We start from the raw sequence: 20,219 nt of genomic DNA, 5'->3' as shown, positions 1-20,219 counted from the left end.
AAATCTCGAGAGTCTATATCATCTCATTGACATATTTCAGAATCGCGTGTCATAAGTTTAGTGGATTTTTAACAGGACATACGTCACCCATATTTAACAAACGTCCGTCATAAGTGTATTTGATTTTTAACAGGGTATACTTCGCCCCGAAGGTCCAGAAAATCGAGTCGCAGGACTTTCTCCTCGAAATCCCGTGATTGCCGATTTTGCATCGAGGCTTCGGTGGGTTCAGGAATCCAGGCCGAAATCGCGCAGAATAATCGGCGGATGAAATCGTACTCGCCCACTCGGTTAGGGGCGGAAAACTCGATCGGGGGGAGAGGGTCCGATCGAAAGAACGCGAGAGCGCAAGAGCATCGAAACGCCGGGACTCGGGGGGAGGCTTTTTAGCGTTTACCACCACTTCCGCAAAATTTATTAAGCGATTTATTTGATGTTTGCCCTCGCATACGCGGTACGGTAGGCGCGTTATCGAGCGCCCCACCCCCGGCATCCCCGATGGTGCCGACTCCATCGGCGGAGCGCGCCGCGCACTGGCCGCCAATTATTCAGCAAATGTTATAATTGGCGCATTCCATTACGCGTAATGGATCGCACTTAGTGGCTGCCGGTGTGATTGGGGAGCGAGCGGGAGAGAGAGATAGTCGAGGCCCGCGGTGGGACGGGAGTTAGGCCAATCTCGATAATACTCTCTCGGCAGAGTTGGATCCAACTGGGCCGAGGGTGGACACCTGCGACAGGTCCCGGTAAAAGGCGGTGTCCTCGATTTCGTCCTGTCTTAAAAGTCCCGACATGAGGTTCGCACATGCTTCGAGCAGTTGGATATTAAATTTCTATACTTTCGACAATTGGATATCCAACTGGGTAGAGAGTGGACGCTTTCGAGTCCTCGATTTCGCCTTGTGTTATTAAAAATCCCGACATGAAGTTCGCACATAATTTCAGCAGTTGGATATCCAGCTGGGCCGAAATTTTCGAGTCTTCGATTTCGTCCTATATATTAAAAATCGCGTTATAAAATTTCTATGTCCTTCACAGTTGGACCCAACTGGGCTAAAGGTGGACACACAACTTTTCGATGACCTATCTTGCTTCTTGAAAATACCCCCTTAAAAATATTCATAAAATTCTCACACCTTCGTATTTTCTCGTTTACCCTAAAAAACTATAATTAAAACATTCCTACACTCTCTCAGAACATTTATCGCGCTGTTAAAAGTATTCAGAGAATTCCTACAATTCCGAACGAAATCCACCGCGGATCCCATGGTAGCAGTCGAGTTTCGCGCAGTGATTATCTTGTATTCCCGAGTAATATAGCACGATAATTAATAATCACGAGTGGATATTACCAGAAATTGATACGGGGATGTCTGGAAAATTCCCCGGTAAATTCGAGCGAATTGACCGACCCTCGCGGTAAATCGAAAGGTTTAACCCAACGATCAGCCCCGAAACGTTCAATCCAAAGCTTCCCATCGAATTGCTCCAGAAAGATGAACTAAAAAGAGACAAAAAAATCCGGGCTGATTGAAAAATTGCATTTCCCCGCCGTAAATCACGACCATTAATTATACTTAGTAATACCAAACCCCCCTCGAAAGGGTGAATTTTCCTAATCCATTATTAATGAAAAATAAATAAATCAATTCCGTCCACGTGATGCCAAGCCGTGCATGTTGACAATTTGTGAAATACTTCCATGTACAGGTAATAACAACGAATCAGCGATATTAAAAAGTCCATTTCGGAGTTTCGACAATATCCATTCCTGGAGGTGCGAGTCCCCCGAACGCGGAGGTAATCGGGAATAGGTTCAGGAAACTCGAGTAATCCTCGCATAAATTCGCCCGGGGCGTCGGTGTAGCTCTTCCTGGTGGAACGCAACCATAGGGAAGATTGGATTGGTACCGTTTCAGGCCATCGTTTACGCAGGAGAAGGGCCGACTATCTCGATCGGACTGACTCCATAAACCAGGACAATTATTACGACGGCGATTACCATCCATACCATCCGCATGGTTTTCAGATTCTCAAGAATTTACCTTCGAGTGATACGAACATGTTACGGTAACGTAAGGTGATATGTGCCCATATTTATGAAAGTGGTCTAAGTCAAAATTGAAAAAAAAATGAGTTTATCAGTTATTTCACGCCACATTATTTCAAACGAAATTAATTCAATGTAATTTCCAAACAAAAAATATATGACAGACCATTTTCATAATTATGGGCACATATGAAACCGTACATCAGAAGGAGAAAATATTTATCAAACTTTTCTCTAAGCAGTATCCGTACCATCCGTACCATCCGTACCATCCGTACCATCCGTACCATGACCGCCCTGCGGACTCAGGTGCGTTCGCTGGGCGGTATTGAATTTATAATTCCATTAGGGACGCTTTCGGCGATAATATTCGCATTTCCCCCCGACGGGACGTGCATCGAACTCCTCGGCCACGTGGCGAGCGACGGGGAGTCATTTTGTCTATCGACAATCGCCCCTGAGAGAGAAGCCCGACACGACTGGCTGACTTTCCTGAAAACCTAATCATCCAGTCACGTTTCCGAAAGCTACGGGATACCCGGTGAACTCTTCACCCCTGCCCTCGAATTAAAGGAAAATATTTTGCGGATTTTCCCCGAGCATTTCGGAGGAAATTCGTTACCTGCACCCCAGTTAGCGATTATTCGGTTAACAGCGTTTCACAGTCGCTAATGCGCGTGCAGATTATAATTTAGCAGGGAAATTGAAAGTTTGGCTCTAATTACCAAGAGTGCAATCCTAGCTCGTTCATCGGATCACGTTTTCAAGGATTTCGATCCCCGTTGATAATACTCATATTCACGATTAATAATTAAGTCAAATTCAATTCCTGCAATCGCAATTAATCATTTATTATGGAAATCCGCGGATTTGGATTACTCTATATCACTATACCCTGACTATTCACAACGCGGTTCGTCAAATTTCAAGTCGGTCGCTTATCTTTCCCGTTAATAATGAATATTACGATTAATAATTAAATCAAATCCAATTCCTCCAATCGCAATTAATCATTTATTATGGAAATCCGCGGATTTGGATTACTCTATATCACTATACCCTGACTATTCACAACGCGGTTCGTCAAATTTCAAGTCGGTCGCTTATCTTCCCCGTTAATAATTAATATTTATATAATAGGCATAACTAATTAACTCGTCGACAATATAAAGAGAAGATATACGAGCGATCTCCAAATTCCGAAATCCTGGCCGAATCTCTTGCACCGTCGGTAATGGTCGGAAATAAAACGGAGCATTCGTTTCTTTTCGGTAAAGTCATTTAGCCGAGAGGGTCTCGAAGCGATTCGCTTGCTGTCTACTCGACAGACATATTACAGGCGATTCCGCTGCGGAACCGGAAGCGTTTATGGGGCGCCCTCGAGAGGACCCTTCGCATCCCAGTCGAGTCGGCATTACCGGTCGCTTTTGTCTCTCTTATCCCGACAAGAATCTGACACGTGCCGGGCACGGGAAACGTATCGCCGACTTATTGTTAAGTTACGTTGCGTTACGTTACATTACCGTCGACCCCTTGGACGTTAAGCGTGTCCGGAGGTCATTAAATAAACATGGAGTCGACGCTCGTCAGAGTTTGAAGACGGCGCGACCTAACGACACGCGATTTTTATTTCCCACTCGACAGAAAAAAAAAAGAAAAAAAAAATACATCGAACCAAAGAAATATACATTCGCTCGCGACAATTGAACATTCATAGCGCCTGCGTTATGTACACGGAAAATATTTATAATATTCCGGGACATGTCAATATTCAAGATAAAATAATCGGGGCTTCGACAGCCTTTTGTTATGCACGTTAGTGGGGTATTGTACAAATCATGTCGAGGATGTTTGGATTTTATGGAAGTGCCATAGAACCCCTTTCAGAGCAAGTCTTCCATGAAAACGTCGTGCCTGACGGCGTTGCTGAAGCCCTCGGTGTAGTTGAACCAAAATCCACCTTCCAAGAGCGGTTCCGCAAATTTCTGTTCCGAATTCTGCAGCGTATCCTCCCTCTGGACGATCTGCCCGAAAAAATCCCGTTCCTGGAGAAGAATGGCAAAGTTAATTCCAACGGGATGAGCCATTACGGAATTACACACGAAATGCACCTCGAGTCAATGAATAAACCCCTTTCCCTAATAAACAACAGTGCTCCCGAGATGAAGAGTCGCGGAAGCGTCTCCAGCAAGAACACGAGCCTCGACCGCGCGCCGCGTCTCTTTACTTCAACGATGCATCCACCGACGACTTATTTCTCTATAAACGATAATCCCAGCCCTAAAAACATTTATTTTACATTCCCGGCATCGTCAGTTCCGTTTCTTCCGTATTTCCGTTATTATCGCGCATTACCGCGTCCCTAAACGAGGGTTAAACGGTAAAGAGACCTGGAAATTCATAAACCCCGGATAAAGACAGTCTGGCAGTAAATCCCGGGGAGGCACTCGAGGTGGAAATCTCCGTCGCCGGATACGGTGTCGATCGCATACCGGAGACATTACCATTACAATAGCGGATGTCGAGGATAAGAGCGGAGCCGTCGGGGGCGGGCCGGCCAGATTGCGACGTCCGGCGTCCCGACGCCCTCCCCGGCCTCGCCCCTCGTGCCGGGTCCCCTTTCCGCTCTTTTTCTCGATTTTTCTCTCCTTTCCTCCCCTCTACTCGGCCGGGAAGACGCCATTCCGACCCTCCCGGAGCGGCGCCCGTTTGCGACGCCCCTGCGATTACGCGCCCCCGACGCATACCCTCGACTTAACGGTACACAAGTGTACATTACACTCCGTACGTTACGAGGAGGGCGAGGGGACACGCGTCCGCCCGTTCCGCCCGGGCGGACGGACTCGAAAGAGCCCCTAATGTAGCCGCTATTAGCGAGCGTTCCTGCTAACTGGAGGTCCTCTCCATCCTTAACCGGAAGTTAAAAGGAGCGCCGAAGACGCGGATCGTCTTCTCCGCCCATGGCGGTACCCGGTTCCGCCCGCCAACAAATTAGTCCGCCCCGTAAATCGACCCGATAAAGGACTTACAGCCGCGGGCCGACCTGCTCCATTCTTCGGGTTACCGCGTGTCTTGGAATACAAGAACGCACTGTTAAACTGATTTTTGGAGAAGGGCATCCGCCATCTTGGGTCTCGCGTTCGGTAACTGCGGCAGTTAAAACGCAATGAACGATGAAGCACGGTCCAAAGAGGGTGCAGATCGCGAAATCGCACGGGAACAAAGGATCATTCTGGGGGAAATCATCCAGAGATGTTGAAAACAAGCCGTAATGGGAAAAGGAACGAGACGTTATCACGGGGACTGCATCGCGAGATGTTCAGGGTAGGAATATGGAAAACGGGGTTAGAGGGGAGAGGCCAGTCGGAAGATTTGTCGGGTGGTAAAAAAAATCGACGTCACCCCTCTCGGGACGAGTTCATCAACTCGGCTGAGCCGGTTACCCGACCTTCGCAGGGAGCCCGGCTGGTCGGGCTATCATAATATAGATTAGCTCATATGGCTCCCCCTTGTGTAGCCTCGAGTGCTGCGGGATTCACTATTCATACAAGCGACAATTAGATAGGCATTACTCCGTGTATATATGTATAGGGCGCGGGGGAAGGGAGAAAGTGAGGTTAGGGGCGCGGCGAGAGCGGCGAGGGGTGGCCCGAGTCAACCCCTAAGCCAGTGTAAACACGTTTTAATAGAGATTCGCTCGAGCGGTTATAATAGCCTTGCGGATGTAGCAGCTCGTCCGCCTTTCGACCCAACCTAACCTTTCTCCTCTCTTCTTCCCCTCCGTTCCTGTCCTCTCGGTCTGCCCCGGCATTATTTCTCTCCTCCCACTCGCCGATCGGATGGAAAATAGAGGAGTTCCCGCAATTCTCTCGCGCGACTCCTCGATAAGTACCGCGGGTTCGATCGACCGGGAGATACGCTTTTCCGAGGCGATCGGCCGCGAGATCGCTCCCGGGAGTCGCTTCCGGTGGCGCCCTCCCATTGGCCCGAGCCCACGTGACGTCACGGCCGCTCGGCCAATCAGCGCGCCGCTCGCCCGCCCGAGTGGGGGGCGGCCAATCAGCGGCCGCGACGGGAGACGGGAAGGCGTCTTTGTTCACCCTGGAGTGGAAATGCGAAATTACGAGCGGCGAGGGCATGGATCGAGGGAAACGGGCGATAAGGCCGTGTCGCTCCTTCCCCGAGTGGAAACTCGGAATTACTCGCCTATGATCGAACGAGGCGACACTTCCGAGCATGTCCCTCAGCGATTAATCCCGATTAAACCCCCGTCGCTCTGTGAACGATGGGCTCTCGATGAGGATGCGCACCAGGAGGTTGACGGTAAGGAATTGCACGTCTAGGATGATCGATCCTGCGTAACCTCGACGAGTTGACGCCACCCTAGCGACGTTTTGATTTTCGGCAACCACGTTTCGTATGAACGAGGTCACGAAGTGGAACGGAAAATCGAAACTCCGCGATAGGGTAGCCTGTTAATTTTTCGAGAAAAAAAATCTCTTCAACCCTGATAAAAATCCCCAAGTGAAACTTACGTACTCGATCGTTATTTTGGTACCGCGATAAAACATGAGATGTGAGTGTGTCAAAGTGTATGTAAATTTCCAGCGATTTTTATCAGCGAAGGGATATTTTTTAATTACGAAAGGATTCACCTTCCCAGGGGAAGTTTCATCGGGCACGATGGGCTTCAGCTTCTTCAGGTGATTCGGGACATCCGGAGAGGTCTGAATTTCTGTAGGCTTCGGCTCTGATTTTCGAGGTTCCTGGAGCTTCTCGCTCTCCTGCTTAGTTTTGATATTCGCTCGGTACTTCTTTTCGAAAACCGCATTTTCCATTTCGTTGCGTCTGAGACGCTGGATTTCCAATTCCTGGGCGACGATCTGTTGCACGGGGTACGGCAGGGTTCTGCGCACTTTGCACTCAGGGAAAGAGCCGATCTCTATAAGATTTCTGAAACCATACAATACAGAGTAATTCAGAGTAATCTCTTGTAACTGTATGTACCAAATCCGAGAAGGAAAAATAAAATCCACCAGAGTTACAAAAATTGCATCGGATCACGATAAGCTCAAAAAGCCCCCGTAACTTCGAGCCTTCCCCCAAGTACCCCGCAAGAATTCAAAAGGTAAAGGAGAAATAAAGAAATTCAGCACGTTGTGGTCCTGAATTTCGAGGGTAGGAATTCTTCCACCGTTCGTTAAATTTTCTCTGGGATTTTCCTTCTCATCCTTCCAAGAGAAATCTTGAAAGCTTGATCCAGGACGCTTACGGCTCGAGCCGGTACTCGTATTTCCCATCGACGGCCCTCTCCTGGACCAAGCTGAGCCCCAGGTCCAGCATCGAGTTGACGAGACGAGCCAGGTCGTCCTTTTCCACGTTGGAGAAGAGCTGACCGGCGACGGACCTCAACTTCGGGGCGAGGAGGACCGGCAAGAAGGGAGCGATGTCTAGAGTGAGGGTCAAAATGTCGAATCCAGAGGCTCGTTGGGACGATTCCAGGGTACCCTTATTTTTGGCCAGCTTCTGGTTCACCTGTGGAAGAATAAGCTCGGGTTAGACTCCACATAAAGGGATCTATTTTAGAAAATAGGCCGGGAGTGGGTTCTCGCTGCCTTATCGACTTATCCGGCCGCCTCGGGGGAGGAAAAATGAGAAGGTCCCCTGAATGCCGGGGACCTGAATAAAACTCATTCCGGCGAGAATCCGCCGGGACAAAAAGGTAAGTTCCGCGATAGCATAGTGCAATTACCTCGGCGGAAATGAGCTTTGCATAGACGCTTCCTGGGGCTCGTCGCGATACTCGTGTAACATCGATCCGAGGGCTTTTCCGAAACCGAGTCAAAAATCGAGGGCGACTCGTACGGATTTTCTACGTGACAATCTACCTACACGTTTTCATAAAATCATGGAATACAGGTCCAAGATATAATAAAAGAAAAAAATCGAGGTCGCCTCGTACCTAACTTTCGCACAACTTTTCCCAAAAAATCCCAAAAAATACAGGTCGAAAAAAAAAAGTTTCCTCAATTCTGACCAAAGATTCACCAAATTGAAATATAGTCTCCTTTTAAGAAATTATAAGGCACCGAAAAACATGGGTTCACCCCCTCTGGATAATTTATAGAATTTATGCTTTATCTCCTAGGTGGTGGATCCAGGTCGACATGGAAGGGTATCAAGGAGAACCTCAAGATCTAAAAATCAGCCGAAGAAACGTAAGCACGGGGTAGGATCGGCGGCTCCTGGCGACTTTAAGTCACAGATAGAAGTAGCAGGTACGGCATGAAGACTCTTAAGTTTGCAGAGAGTAAGCAACGGGCGGAGCCGGGCGGGGCTCCCTAAGGTGAATAATTCAAGCTCTCATTAGGGCGACAAAAGCACCCTGATGGATGGCTGGTTGGCTCGGGTGCGCGAGAGCTCGAAGAGCGCGTATAGATTCGCCAGGGCATATACGCGGCCGCGTTTTCGCCTCGCGTTTGCTCCCACGTTCGCCTCCCCGAGCAAACAAGCCCCCCCGCGCTCGGCTTTGTTTTATTTCGAATGTTCTTTCATTTCTTAAAAGGTTCTCCGCTGATAATTAGCACAATGCGCGGCGGCATTAATTATTACCCGTGCTAATTACCCGAGGATAAATCGCCCGGCAAGAGGCGGCCTCTCCGGCCCTCCCTGCCGGAGCGGCCAACCCCGGCCCGACCATTACCGTTATTGCTGCAACTAACCGTCCAACAACACCGATAAATACAACCCTGCCCCGGCGTTACAAATGTCTCTCTGAGTTATGATTATTTACAGCCCGCCACGGTTTCCAGCTTCGAGTTCTCCCCGCCCGCCTCCAGGAACCTGCGACGTATCGCCCGCTCGGAAGGCTCCTCTGCCGTCACACTTTTTTAGTTCGACTATGCTTCTGGGTTCTCCGGGTTCTAGTGATCGTGTAAGTTGATTTTTCGACGGCGTGAGACTCTATCCTGCGACGTATCGCCCACTGAGAACGCTTTTCTGCTGATTTTTTGTCTTCACACTTTTTTAGTTCAACGACGTATCTGGGTTTTCTGGGAAAGGAGGTTCGGTGTAGGTGACTTTTAAATCGATATATGTATATGTACTTGACGTAAGAGTCTATCGAGTTACTTGATAAGGGTGTTTCGAGGGTGTGAGAATTATCAGTGCACTGCAAATGAATTACCTCTATGACAACGAAAGGAAATGATAATTTTGGAGTCTTGGCAACCGCGAGGTTCAGGTGCCAATAGACAAATGCGTAGTTGAGGTAGGGCATGAGTGACCAGGTTTGTCGACTCATCACCATCGATGAGATCTCATCGATGAACCGGAACCAGTTCAGAGACCCTGATACGATGAATAGCTTGTCTGCAGATACAGCCAGATAGTTGTGGAAAATACCTTGAGCCAATCGATCTGACTCGCCTGAATAGAGATCGATGAACAATGACAACTGCTTTTCAAGTATTCGACACTTTTATCGAGATGCAAAATATACTCACTACTGGCTACTGTTTTTAACACGTTGTTGACTCTTTCACGAATGGGAAGTGGACCAGTCGAGTGGTATGGAATCTTGAGGATTTCTTTCATGGCATCAAACAAACCTTTCTTAACATCTTTAATAGCTGTCATAGAGCTTTCGGTGAATTTACCAGACCCTGAGAATTGGAGTACTCCGAGACAAGCTCTAATGTCACAGCCAGACTTCTCCGCTAGCTGTAGCAGAGCACCTTCGCTAGCTTCGATTCCCTCCTTTTGCACTATTTCCATTAAACGTTCTGCTAACTGTTCGACACTGATCTCAGGGACTGCTATTACATATGCAAATTGTCTCAGAGCTCTAAAAAATACAGTCATAGATATAAATATATTATTTACATTATTTTGGTTTGCTTGGTATTTTAATAATTGACAGCAGCGATCACCTTAAGGAGGGAGTGTAAAGCTCGTTACATATGCAAACGATAGGTCTTCGACAACCTTTGACGTTTCGTTCACTGCCGGTCCTTCTTTTACCTCTTGCAGATAGTTTTCCTTGGACAAATTTTATTAGAATATCTATCGATGCTGCAGGAGCTCCATCGATCTCATCTAGAACTAGGCAATTTGGTCTTGGATCGGCACCCATGACTGCTTTCATTTGTGTGGATGCAAGAAGGGCAGTTCTGATTTAATGATAACAGTATAAAACATCACAATTTAATAAGAAATTTGTTTAATTTCTCAGGTATAACCTCACCTAAAAGCCTCGGGTCCTCTGTCGTCACTAGCATTCATTTCAACAACATTATATCCTGCATGCTTCGCAGCTATGTGAGCTAGAGTAGTTTTTCCTAATCCTGGCGGGCCACTTATCAAGGCAATTCGGTGTATAGGGAAACCATCACTGTCCAAGCCTTCGATTGACTTATTACGATCAAATTTCTTACTACCAAAGGTGGGTGGCTCTTGTTTAACTTTATGAGGCTCCACTGGATCCCGATTAAATACTATTTTATCCCATAACTTCAGCCAATGCAGAAAGTCGCGATTGACGCTCTCATCCGAAAGAAGCTCCATGTATTTATGTGGCTTATATTTTTCAACCCAGAGTTGATCGTCAGCATATATGTGATTATTGGGCACAATTTGTGGAATTTCCAAACGGCTGTTTATCTTTGTCAACTGCAGTCCAAAAATGAAGTTAAAAATATGTGTTTAACTACATTTTACAGTTAAAATACTTACAATTTCCTCTGCTTCAGCCTTTAATCGGCTGTAAGGGATCAAAGTGAGGCCCACTATTGGACGAGCACTGATTTTAATGTCATTATTTTCATCCCTAACTTTTATGTACAATCGTTGAGAATCGAACCTTCGAGTAACAGCTACAAAATTCCATGATGGTACTCTCAATGAAATGGAATTAGTCTTTTTATCATTTAAAGATGTACGATAAGGCTTATGTGATGCTTCATGAAGCATCTGCTTAGCAGCAAGAATTACTTTGATAACTGAATCCTCGGAATCCCATCTGGGTCTTTTCTCTTGATGTCCTGCATCATTCTCTAAATCACAGAATTGTTTAAAGACGTAATGCCCAAATAATATTAATTTTTTTACTAACCATACTACCAAAAAAAACTTACCAAAAACGCTAACATCCTGTCCGAGTAGATGAGCTGTTTCCGAACATAATTCATTGAAGCTTCTCTTTTTTCCTCCAGCTCCATTGTAGCTAATTTCATTTTGACTAGATGGTACGTAGACTGTAGATTTCTGTGAATTCTCTAGTTCTAAAGGTACCGATAGTTGATTCTGGACAGTTTTTAAGGAACTGTCAATAGGTTTTAGAGTATTGCTAACTGAACTAGTTTCTTTGCGATCCCCTGCAATAAAACATAATTCAGGAATTACTACAGAAAAACACACAAATTGTCAATTAAAAAAAGGGCTATTTAAATTCGATAACAAGTACTATTTCTAATTTTATTCCTATAAATGTGGGATAATTCTGAATAATAGTACATATTTGGAGGTTATATCGCTTACCATCCAATTCCCTCAATACATCGTAATCGTCTTCGTGTAACAGATCATATTCTTCATCAGGATCAGGGAATTCATCATCCATGGTAGCAAATAAAATACCTGAATTCTTAAGCTTTCCTTTTAACAAAAAAGAAAACGAAAATGAATTTCACACTTTCTAAACTATTTGTAAATAACGCGGCACGCAGTGGCATGTCGCAGCCTGGAGGCGGCCATCTTGTTTTCACCTAGCGCCATCATGGATGGCGCCAGAATCAAATCTTCGTTCTGTCTCTACTCGACATTTTTTTAAAGTGACAATTAAGATGTAATTTAATCAACAAACATCGATAAGCCGATGCCGCAAAGTTAGGTGATACCTAAACGCGTCATTGAATTTTATCAATTCTAGATTTCTGCACCGAGGAGAGATTTATGGAGGATCGACCGCTGACCTGTGCGAGAGAACGCTCTTGAGACCCGATGAGTAACAAGATTGTGGGGTCGTTCAATCGCTTACAGGGCAAAGGTCGCGATGAACGATAACAAAATGCTGTTTCTAGAATATCTAAAGTCGAGACATTCTTGGCTCTTCGTGTCCTTTCTTTAGTGAGTCTTCCGCGTCGCTTCCTACATCGTAGCCGCTACCGGGATACTCTCCCGCTGAAGAAGTCAATAGTAAGAATCGCCTCACTTAACCAATCTAACACCTTATTAAACAATCTACTCAAATCATCTTTAATAGAAAAAAGATACTATCCTGTCGAGTGAAGGAAATAGATTTCCAAAAACGACGTTAGAGAAATCGAAGCATGATCCAGCCTTTTTTTTTTTTACACAAGAATATAACATCATAATGTTTTCCTCAATTTACATAGATAGCGTTAACGAACAGACACTAACAGAATTAATGCATGCCTTCTTTTGAATAACACGGCCGAACGTAAATAATAAGTGAACGATAAGCGGGTGTAAATGAATTATCATCCAAATGAGATATAGTTGGCAAAGACCTTCAGAGTTCCTAAACAACTCCACCAATGCGCGAGATCTTTCATCCGGTGATTTATTTCAAGTTTTTCTAATTTTATGTCTTTAAATCGCACTGCATTCGAAAACGGGCGGGCAGAATTCCCATTTGAAACATTCAAAGATTTAAATATCGCGCGAAGATCACATGCTGGCAGCGCGACCGGGTTCGGCGCGTCTCCGCTAGATGACACCGCGCGCGCCAAATTTGAATCCGCGGCTCCCGCCCTGTCATCTCCCCGATCACGTGGGCCGCCTCTAAGCGAAGGATACCGAGAATTCTACAGTACTCCCGAGGCAAAGTACCACGGAAACGAAGAAAGGTAAAACCGGGCGCGGCGGCGAGGGTCGGTGACGATTTGCGAGCGTGTCGCCGCGACGGCGTCCCCCACGCGTGGCGCAAACATCCCCCCTCCAGACCGGCGTCGAGTCGGTCGCCGAGGCGCCCCGAGCCCTCGGGCACGATGATACGGACCCGTAGCTAATTATTCGTCTCTGGTCGCAGAGCGGCGGAACTCGAGCAGTCCGCCGACGTCGCTCGGCATCCTCGGGGACGACCTGCGACGGCGGGATGGCCGCCCCGCGTCTCCTGCCGCTCGTCTACCTCCTGGCGCTCTTCGGTGAGTTGAGAATCTCTCGCTCTTCGGTGAGTTGAGAATCTCTCGCCCTTCGTGAGAACCTTCCCAAGACCGATTGAAATCCAACCGAAGAATTCCCAATTACCTCGAGTCATTATTAAATCCTTAAATTACTCCCTGTACAACTATTTCCCTCCTAAAAGCACAGATATTTAAATTCAACAACAAATAGGAGCGTAAAGGAAAATTCAGCACATTTTCTTATTACCGTTTATATTCATTCTAAAATAATGACTTTCTGTAGAAGTATTCTTTTTGGAGGAATTTCTTCAATCGCGATTGTTTAAATTCGATTAAAAAAGTGGTAACGAAAAAAATACGAAAAATATGGGAATTCTTGGATTAGGTTGTTGCAAAGTGTGTGAGAATGATTTTTAAGAGTTTATTTCCGTTATTTAAGAGACGGTGACGTTTCCAGCCGGCTTTCGCACCTTCGCTCTCTCCACGTGGTCGACGGATTCCCACCGTGACTTTAGCTCGTAATAATAAGTAGCCGGCAATTGGCGGGGGCAGACGTGACGCGAGGGGCCGGCTTATTGTCCTCTATTGAGCGATAGTACTCGGAAAATATTATGGAAACATTGGTACCCAAGTTCTCCTAGAAACCGCGATATTTTAGAAACAGCTAAGCAGTTACAAGCGAGAGAACTTCCGACAGAAATAAGATTTCCTTCGATTCCTTGAATTTCCACACACTGATCAAAATGCTCACGTGAATTTACAACCATTTCTTATTTCGATGCTGCAATAAATTCCAATGAAATTACAGTCTCTGTAATATCTCACAAAAAATATGTTAATACGGTAAACATACAATGTCACTTTTTTTTAACGTCTTTCTACGGGAAACTTCAGGTACGAGGTGTACACAAATTTCCAGGGATTTTTATCAGAGTGTAGAAGTCAATCGTCACGTGTATAATATTTTTTATTATTTATCACTTTGATAAAAGAAAAAATATATATATATATAACTGCAACGTTTCAACTTCATTTAACGTTCTTTTCGATTTTTCAGGTTCACATTGTCAAATGGCTCCAGGTAATTGGCATCCTCCTCCAGGTGGTCGGTAGCATGTTACCTGAGAATCTCTCGATTGTCGATCGCAAAATCAATTTGCCGAGGCTTTAAGAAGAGGGAGTATGCAGGAATCGTTAAGAGAGGACATTGTCATTCGTTGAGAAGGGCTCTAAGATAACTCCGAGGGGAGTTCACGGTTTAAATAATAAGTGACGATAAAGTATTATTATCGGAGCGGCAGGAAGAAGATTAGGATGGAATCCGAGCCGTTCGTCGAGACCGAGAGTCCCTGCTACAAGCCGTTGATCGAACTCCGAAGGCGCTCCGAAAAGGATGGAAAATAGTTTGCCCTCCAGCTCGTTTCTCCAGTTTAGAACGTCACCGGAAACGGGCGAGACGATCGTCGACCGTGTCGTCGTTCCGATTCTGCGCAGTTGAAAACGTCCCGGCGATGATATTCCACTCTATACCGATTTGTCGAAGCCACGTAGATTTTTATTCTCACGTCTTCCTCCTACCTCCATGAAATTTCTTTCCGACGCCACGAGACCTCTCAAACGTTTATAAACAAGTTTATCAGGAATGAAATAGCCGCTCTGAGAGAAATAAGAAATATTGCAAGTAATTTAAGTAAACGCCAATTTTTCGATTATTTATCTATAATAATCTGGGATATAATGTATGCAACATTTATCCGGTACTATGACAATTCATTTTAGTGGAACAATCAGCCTTGGAATTAACGAAGCATTATTTCGGCTGATTGCATATTCTTTCGGCTCGTTGCATATTCTTTCTTTATCTCAGTGCAGGACCTTCCTCGGGGCTTCCATGTTGATAAATAATAATCTAGGGAAATTTGACAAGATTTCGTTAAACTGCGCGTCGGTATATGCGATCTAGGTTTCATTAGCGAGGGCAGTTTCGTGACAATTTAAGGTGATGTGAAAGTGGCGTCGAAGAGGTATTGTTTATAAAACTTTTCTCCCAACTCGGTTCACCGAATAGTTTGAAACTTTACAACGTGAACAGGGAGACTATAAGGAAGGTCCTGAAACTCATGAAATTTCAATTCTTTCCAATTTGTTTATAGGTATTTTAAAAATAATTTATAAAAAATGAAATTTCGCGAGTTTCAGGACCTACCTTAGAGTCTCCGTATTCACGTTTTAAAGTATGAAACGATTTGAGACCCCCAGTTCTATGAAAGGTTTTATGAACGATTCAGCTTTCGGATGCCACTTTCACATCCCCTTAACATTAGGATAATGTTTAGGGGCAATTAACGCGTAAGCACCGTAACGAGCGAGGAACGATAGCCGACTCTTTCGGAGCGTTTTCATGTAACTTGGGCTTCCTCGTGGAGGATTAACGGTGCCCGTGTACGTATTACGACTCGATGTCGGTATGAGTACCCAACACATCCTCTTCGTGGTCGTCCACGCTGCGAGTCTGTCGAGGAAGCGACCACTACCGGCTCGGTCGCCGCTCGTGGTCGGTCGGCTCTCGTGTCTCGCTCTTGTCTCTCGCTCCTCGGGGACCTCTCAATTGTATAATGACTCCGGTTCATTGGCTTTTGTGTTTGGCCGCAGCCGCGGCCGGGGCGACCAGAGGCTGGGACCTGGGAAGCGGCTACAAGTACCGGCTGAGGACCACCGTGCTCTTCAGGGAAGCCGGTCCTCCCAGGATGGGCGGCGACGTCGGCTTCAGGGTGACCGGAGAGCTGACGGCCACCGCCGTCTGGCAGGACCCCAAAGACCCGGACACCTTCCTCCTGAACCTGCAGGTAATCCTTCAGGAACTTCCTCGACGTTACACATGAACGCCCTGAGAAATTTCCCAAGTACTGGAGAGGAACCCTTGAGCAGCCTGGAATTTTTTAATTAGTCCTTTGAGACTTCAAGGACCTGGATAACGTCTTCCTGAAGCGGTTATTGCATTTATACTTTAAATGGACTCGGGTGACCTGGTGTTTCCTTTTCTGGTATGCAAGAAATTTTTCACGACATTGCATATGAACATCCTAAGAAATTTCCCAAGTACTGGAGAGGAACCCTTGAGCAGCCTGGAATTTTTTAATTAGTCCTTTGAGACTTCAAGGACCTGGATAACGTCTTCCTGAAGCGGTTATTGCATTTATACTTTAAATGGACTCGAGTGACCTGGTGTTTCCTTCTCTGGTATGTAAGAAATTTTTTAAGCGACGTCGTACCGATATTTGCATATGGACTGCAGGGACCAATCACGTTATTCATAGGTAACTGCACATTGCTGATAGTCGCGAGGTGAATGATAAAGAGTCTACCTGGCGGAATAGGTTGCACCAGGATGTTGTATAATTCTTAACGCTCCGTAGTTCCTCTCCTCGTCGTAGGCTGTCGAGGGAATCTCGAAACCGTCCGAGACCTGGTTGTATTAATAACTCAAGGTCGCCAGGATGCGATAACCTCTGTTCCACGGATAAGTCAATATATATCGTCGAGCGAGCCTGACAAGACCGCGGCAATCTCCGTGCAGTTTCGGAGGCTCCTTATCAACGGCTTATCACGAAGTTACTCTTCTTTCAGGTGTACTCGCCGCAGCTGTGGATAAAATCGAGGAAAGCCCCGGAACCGGAAGGCTTCGTCGAGCACTCCTCCAGACTGGACGAGGTCTCCAAGGAGAGGATCCTCGTCGTCTGGAAACACGGAGAGGTCAAGGCGGTGTATCTGAACCCTTTGGAAAGCGTATCTTCTCTGAACCTGAAGCGAGGACTCGCCAGCCTCTTCCAGTACAGGACCCTCGACGAGGAGGTCCAGGAAAGGGACTCTTCGGGGCTCTGCGACGTCAGCTACACCACTCTAGGGCTGAGGAACATCCTGAAGCAGAAGAGGAACTGCGTGGAGAACGGGCTACCGCCGAGGAACGAGCAGAAGAATCCTGCATTCGGGGTCAAACTCAGAAGTCAGCGAAACTCCACGTACGAGTTGTCTCAGTCGTTGCTTCCTTCGGCGGTGTATGACCAGGAACTTCACGAGATGGTCCTGGTGGCCAACCCGGATGTCGGCACCACCGTAGAATCGGACAGAGTGCTGGAACGACTTCCTGACACCGTCGAACTCAACCCGGTGCAGGCTAAAACCCTGAGAGATGCCGTTTTCTTGATGGAACCAGAGTATAAGGAAGATTCTCTGAGCCTGCAGATGGAACCTGCTGCTTGCGTTGATTCCGCGTGTCCTTCGGTAGGTTGCGTCAATTCCGCGTGTCCTTTGGTACGTTGCAATTCCACGTGTCAATATTATAAATTACGTCGTATCCGCGTCAGAAAATCAAGATCACAGAAAAGTGCAACGAATACGTAATTCAGATAATTGTAATTATCCCGGTAATTATTTCCTTTATATTTCATTGTACCGCTGGCAATGCAAGTCGTGCAGAACATGACGATAGGGATCAAAACGCAGATTGCGATACGGTTCCAGTAATTAATTTTTTTGGAGTGTTTTTTAATATAATTGACTTTTCATTTTTAATTTTCGTTATGAATTTATTCTGTACTTATGACTTGTTATTTTTAATTTATAATTTATAATTTCTCAATAGTTGGAAGAGGTGGTGGAAGAGAAACGGGAGGCCTTGGAGAACTCCAACCTGGGCACCGTCAAGTCGGCGTTGGCGTTCCTGGACCTCGTCCCCCTAGTCAGAGAAGCCCGAGCAGAAGACCTGTCTAAGTTGCTGAAGAGTCCACGTAACAGGCAGATCAAGCCTCAGCTCTGCAACATTTTAGGCTCGGCGTCGACGGCTGCAGCTCACCAGGCTGCGAAGAAGATCCTGAGGCAAGACGAGGACGGAGGCGACACCGAGAGGTACCTCTGGGCCCTCTCCATGTCCACAGACCCGAACCCCGACATAGCGAAGGACGTGCTGAAGAGATCCGAAGAGACCATCGGTAACGAGAAGGTCTCCGAGACCCTGGCCCTAACGGCAGCCGCGATGGCGCGTCGCCACGGAAATCCCACCCTGGTCGAGAAAACCCGCCATAGTCTGGAACTAGGTCTAGAGAGCTGCACCGGGGAAGACTGCAAATTAAAGTTCCTCCGGGCGCTGAGGAACCTGAAGAGCAAAGAGGCCATCCCGACCTTGCTGGAGCACGCGGTGAACGGCAGCAAGGCCATCGGCATCGCAGCTTGGCGAGCCTTAAACGCTCTACCTCGAACCCAGGTTACCCAGGAGGTGAAGCGCGCGGCTGCGAGGGCTTTCTATCAGATCGGACCCCGAAGAGACAGCACCGTGCGCACCCAGGCCCTGGATATCATCCTGGAGTCAGATCCTAGTCTAGAGGACATCCGAGGTCTTCTTCAGTACCTATCCCTCCTGGATAAGGCCTACGAGGTCAGGAAGTACCTCACCCAGAGGATGGACCAGATAGCGGAAGAGTGCCCCAGGTTCTCCGCCCTTCTTCGGGAAGCCTACAAGGCCGAGTTCGGTCGCATCGGGAACTACAACGTCCTGGCTCTCAAAGGTCTCAGCACTGCGTTCACCAGGACCTTCCTTCGGTCCCCTGGGAGCAACGGCTCCCTGGTCACGGTCCAGGAGATCAACGCAGGCCTGCTGAAACAGGGAATCGTCGACGTCGTCTTCGAGACTAACCAGGAGAAGCAAAGGCTCTTCTCCTTGGGGTACTTCGCGAGAGGGGCGCTGGTTTCGATTTCTCTGGACACGGAGGATGAAGTCGAGGACGAGGTCGTCACTGCTGGGATGGAGATCGCTTTGCTGGGGGTCGGGGTGAGGCCCTTCGTCTTCTTCTCGGGTCAGGGCGAGTTGATGGGGCACGTGTGGTCGGGAACCGCCTCGGAGAGGACTCCGGCGTTCCAGGCTTTGGCGGGGCTGCATCGGTACAAGGAGGTGGTCCCCTTGGCGGCGGGCTTCCTAGCCGAGGTGGAGGTCGAGGGCGCTACCAGCTTCGATCTGTCCGGCCAGATCCAGCTCAGCCTCTGGTCCAGGACCTCTCAATCCCTCGTCGAAACCGGCGCTGGCGTCGCCGTCAGGGGCGGCACCAAGGTGCGCTCCAGGTTCGTCCACAGCACCGCCGAGTTCACCCTGACCACGGAGCCGAAGCTCCTCCTGGCCACCGACGTCGACTTCTCTGGAGCTAATTTCGCCATTTGCATGAAGCTCACCCAACCTGAGACCATCGTCAGACATCGCGTCTACAAGGTGGAGAGGATCCCCGGGAGCAGGCACCGACTCAGAAAGGTGCGTCGCTCCAGGATGGCGTCGCCGGCCAGGTCGTACCTCCTCAACAAGAAGAACAACGAGATGTGCTCCAGACTCTTCAGCTAACGATTGGCGACGCTCTCTTCGCGACATCCTTAGGTTTTACGACACTTAATGGTCTTTTTCGACCATGGGACTCCTAGAAGCGCGCATGCGCCGTGTACAGTAATTGTAGAGCGTAATACAGTTACATGTACTATATCGCGCTTAACCTAAGGGCTGATGTGGATGAATGCGAACGTGTGACTCGATGCAACTCGTTGTCATTGCACTTTTGTAACGTACACGTCGATACCCAGAGTGTTGCTAGGAACTGGATGTTCCAATCTTGACGAACGTCACGTGGGAACGTTTCACACTTTTGTAACATACACACTCCGATCTTGACGACGAATCTCTTCTCTCCTATTTTTTAGGGTTTTACACTTTTGTAACATACACCCCGGTCGAAGGGTCCACTACAGTTGCCGGCGATTGCAGATTCCGACATTAACGGCGAACGTTACATGCTCGGTGTGTGTGTATGTGTGCGTGTAATTATTTTTTACACTTTGTATGATTAATATCAAAGCGTCACCGCACAGCGGGTGTTGTATATGTACCATAAACTCCGTAGAGTCCTGTTTTAACGAGGAATTTTGCGAGACACAAAAGTAGCGCCCTTATCGGGGAGTCGACAACGCCATTACGAGGTGAACCCTGAAGTCGG

At 47.3% G+C, this 20,219-nt stretch overlaps 2 protein-coding genes across 2 annotated transcripts; one reads left to right on the top strand and one right to left on the bottom strand.

The window, feature by feature from the left end:
* Window positions 1–3,747: 3,747 nt before the first annotated feature.
* On the bottom strand, window positions 3,748–11,779 carry LOC105698181 (chromosome transmission fidelity protein 18 homolog). Its single transcript, XM_012422210.1, has 10 exons — window positions 11,588–11,779; window positions 11,185–11,424; window positions 10,784–11,103; window positions 10,296–10,720; window positions 9,982–10,221; window positions 9,556–9,896; window positions 9,237–9,478; window positions 7,323–7,585; window positions 6,706–7,003; window positions 3,748–4,095 (listed from the first exon to the last, which is right to left on the bottom strand). Exons 1-10 carry the CDS (start codon window positions 11,667–11,669, stop codon window positions 3,934–3,936), a joined length of 2,613 nt encoding a protein of 870 aa, XP_012277633.1. The 5' UTR covers window positions 11,670–11,779; the 3' UTR covers window positions 3,748–3,933.
* Window positions 11,780–12,166: 387 nt separating this feature from the next.
* On the top strand, window positions 12,167–20,146 carry LOC105698165 (microsomal triglyceride transfer protein large subunit). The gene is made up of 6 exons (XM_012422184.1): window positions 12,167–12,244; window positions 13,101–13,215; window positions 14,252–14,275; window positions 15,847–16,040; window positions 16,822–17,475; window positions 17,837–20,146. The coding sequence occupies exons 2-6, from the start codon at window positions 13,167–13,169 to the stop codon at window positions 19,574–19,576; spliced, it is 2,661 nt and encodes an 886-aa protein (XP_012277607.1). The 5' UTR covers window positions 12,167–12,244; window positions 13,101–13,166; the 3' UTR covers window positions 19,577–20,146.
* The last annotated feature ends 73 nt before the right edge of the window (window positions 20,147–20,219 follow it).

The sequence above is a fragment of the Orussus abietinus genome, unplaced genomic scaffold (genome assembly GCF_000612105.2).
Source record: "Orussus abietinus isolate OABI.00-Male unplaced genomic scaffold, Oabi_2.0 scaffold13, whole genome shotgun sequence".
Taxonomy (NCBI): Eukaryota; Metazoa; Arthropoda; class Insecta; order Hymenoptera; family Orussidae; genus Orussus; species Orussus abietinus.
The sequence above is the reverse complement of the archived record's forward strand: the minus strand, read 5'-3'. Positions and strand labels throughout refer to the sequence as shown.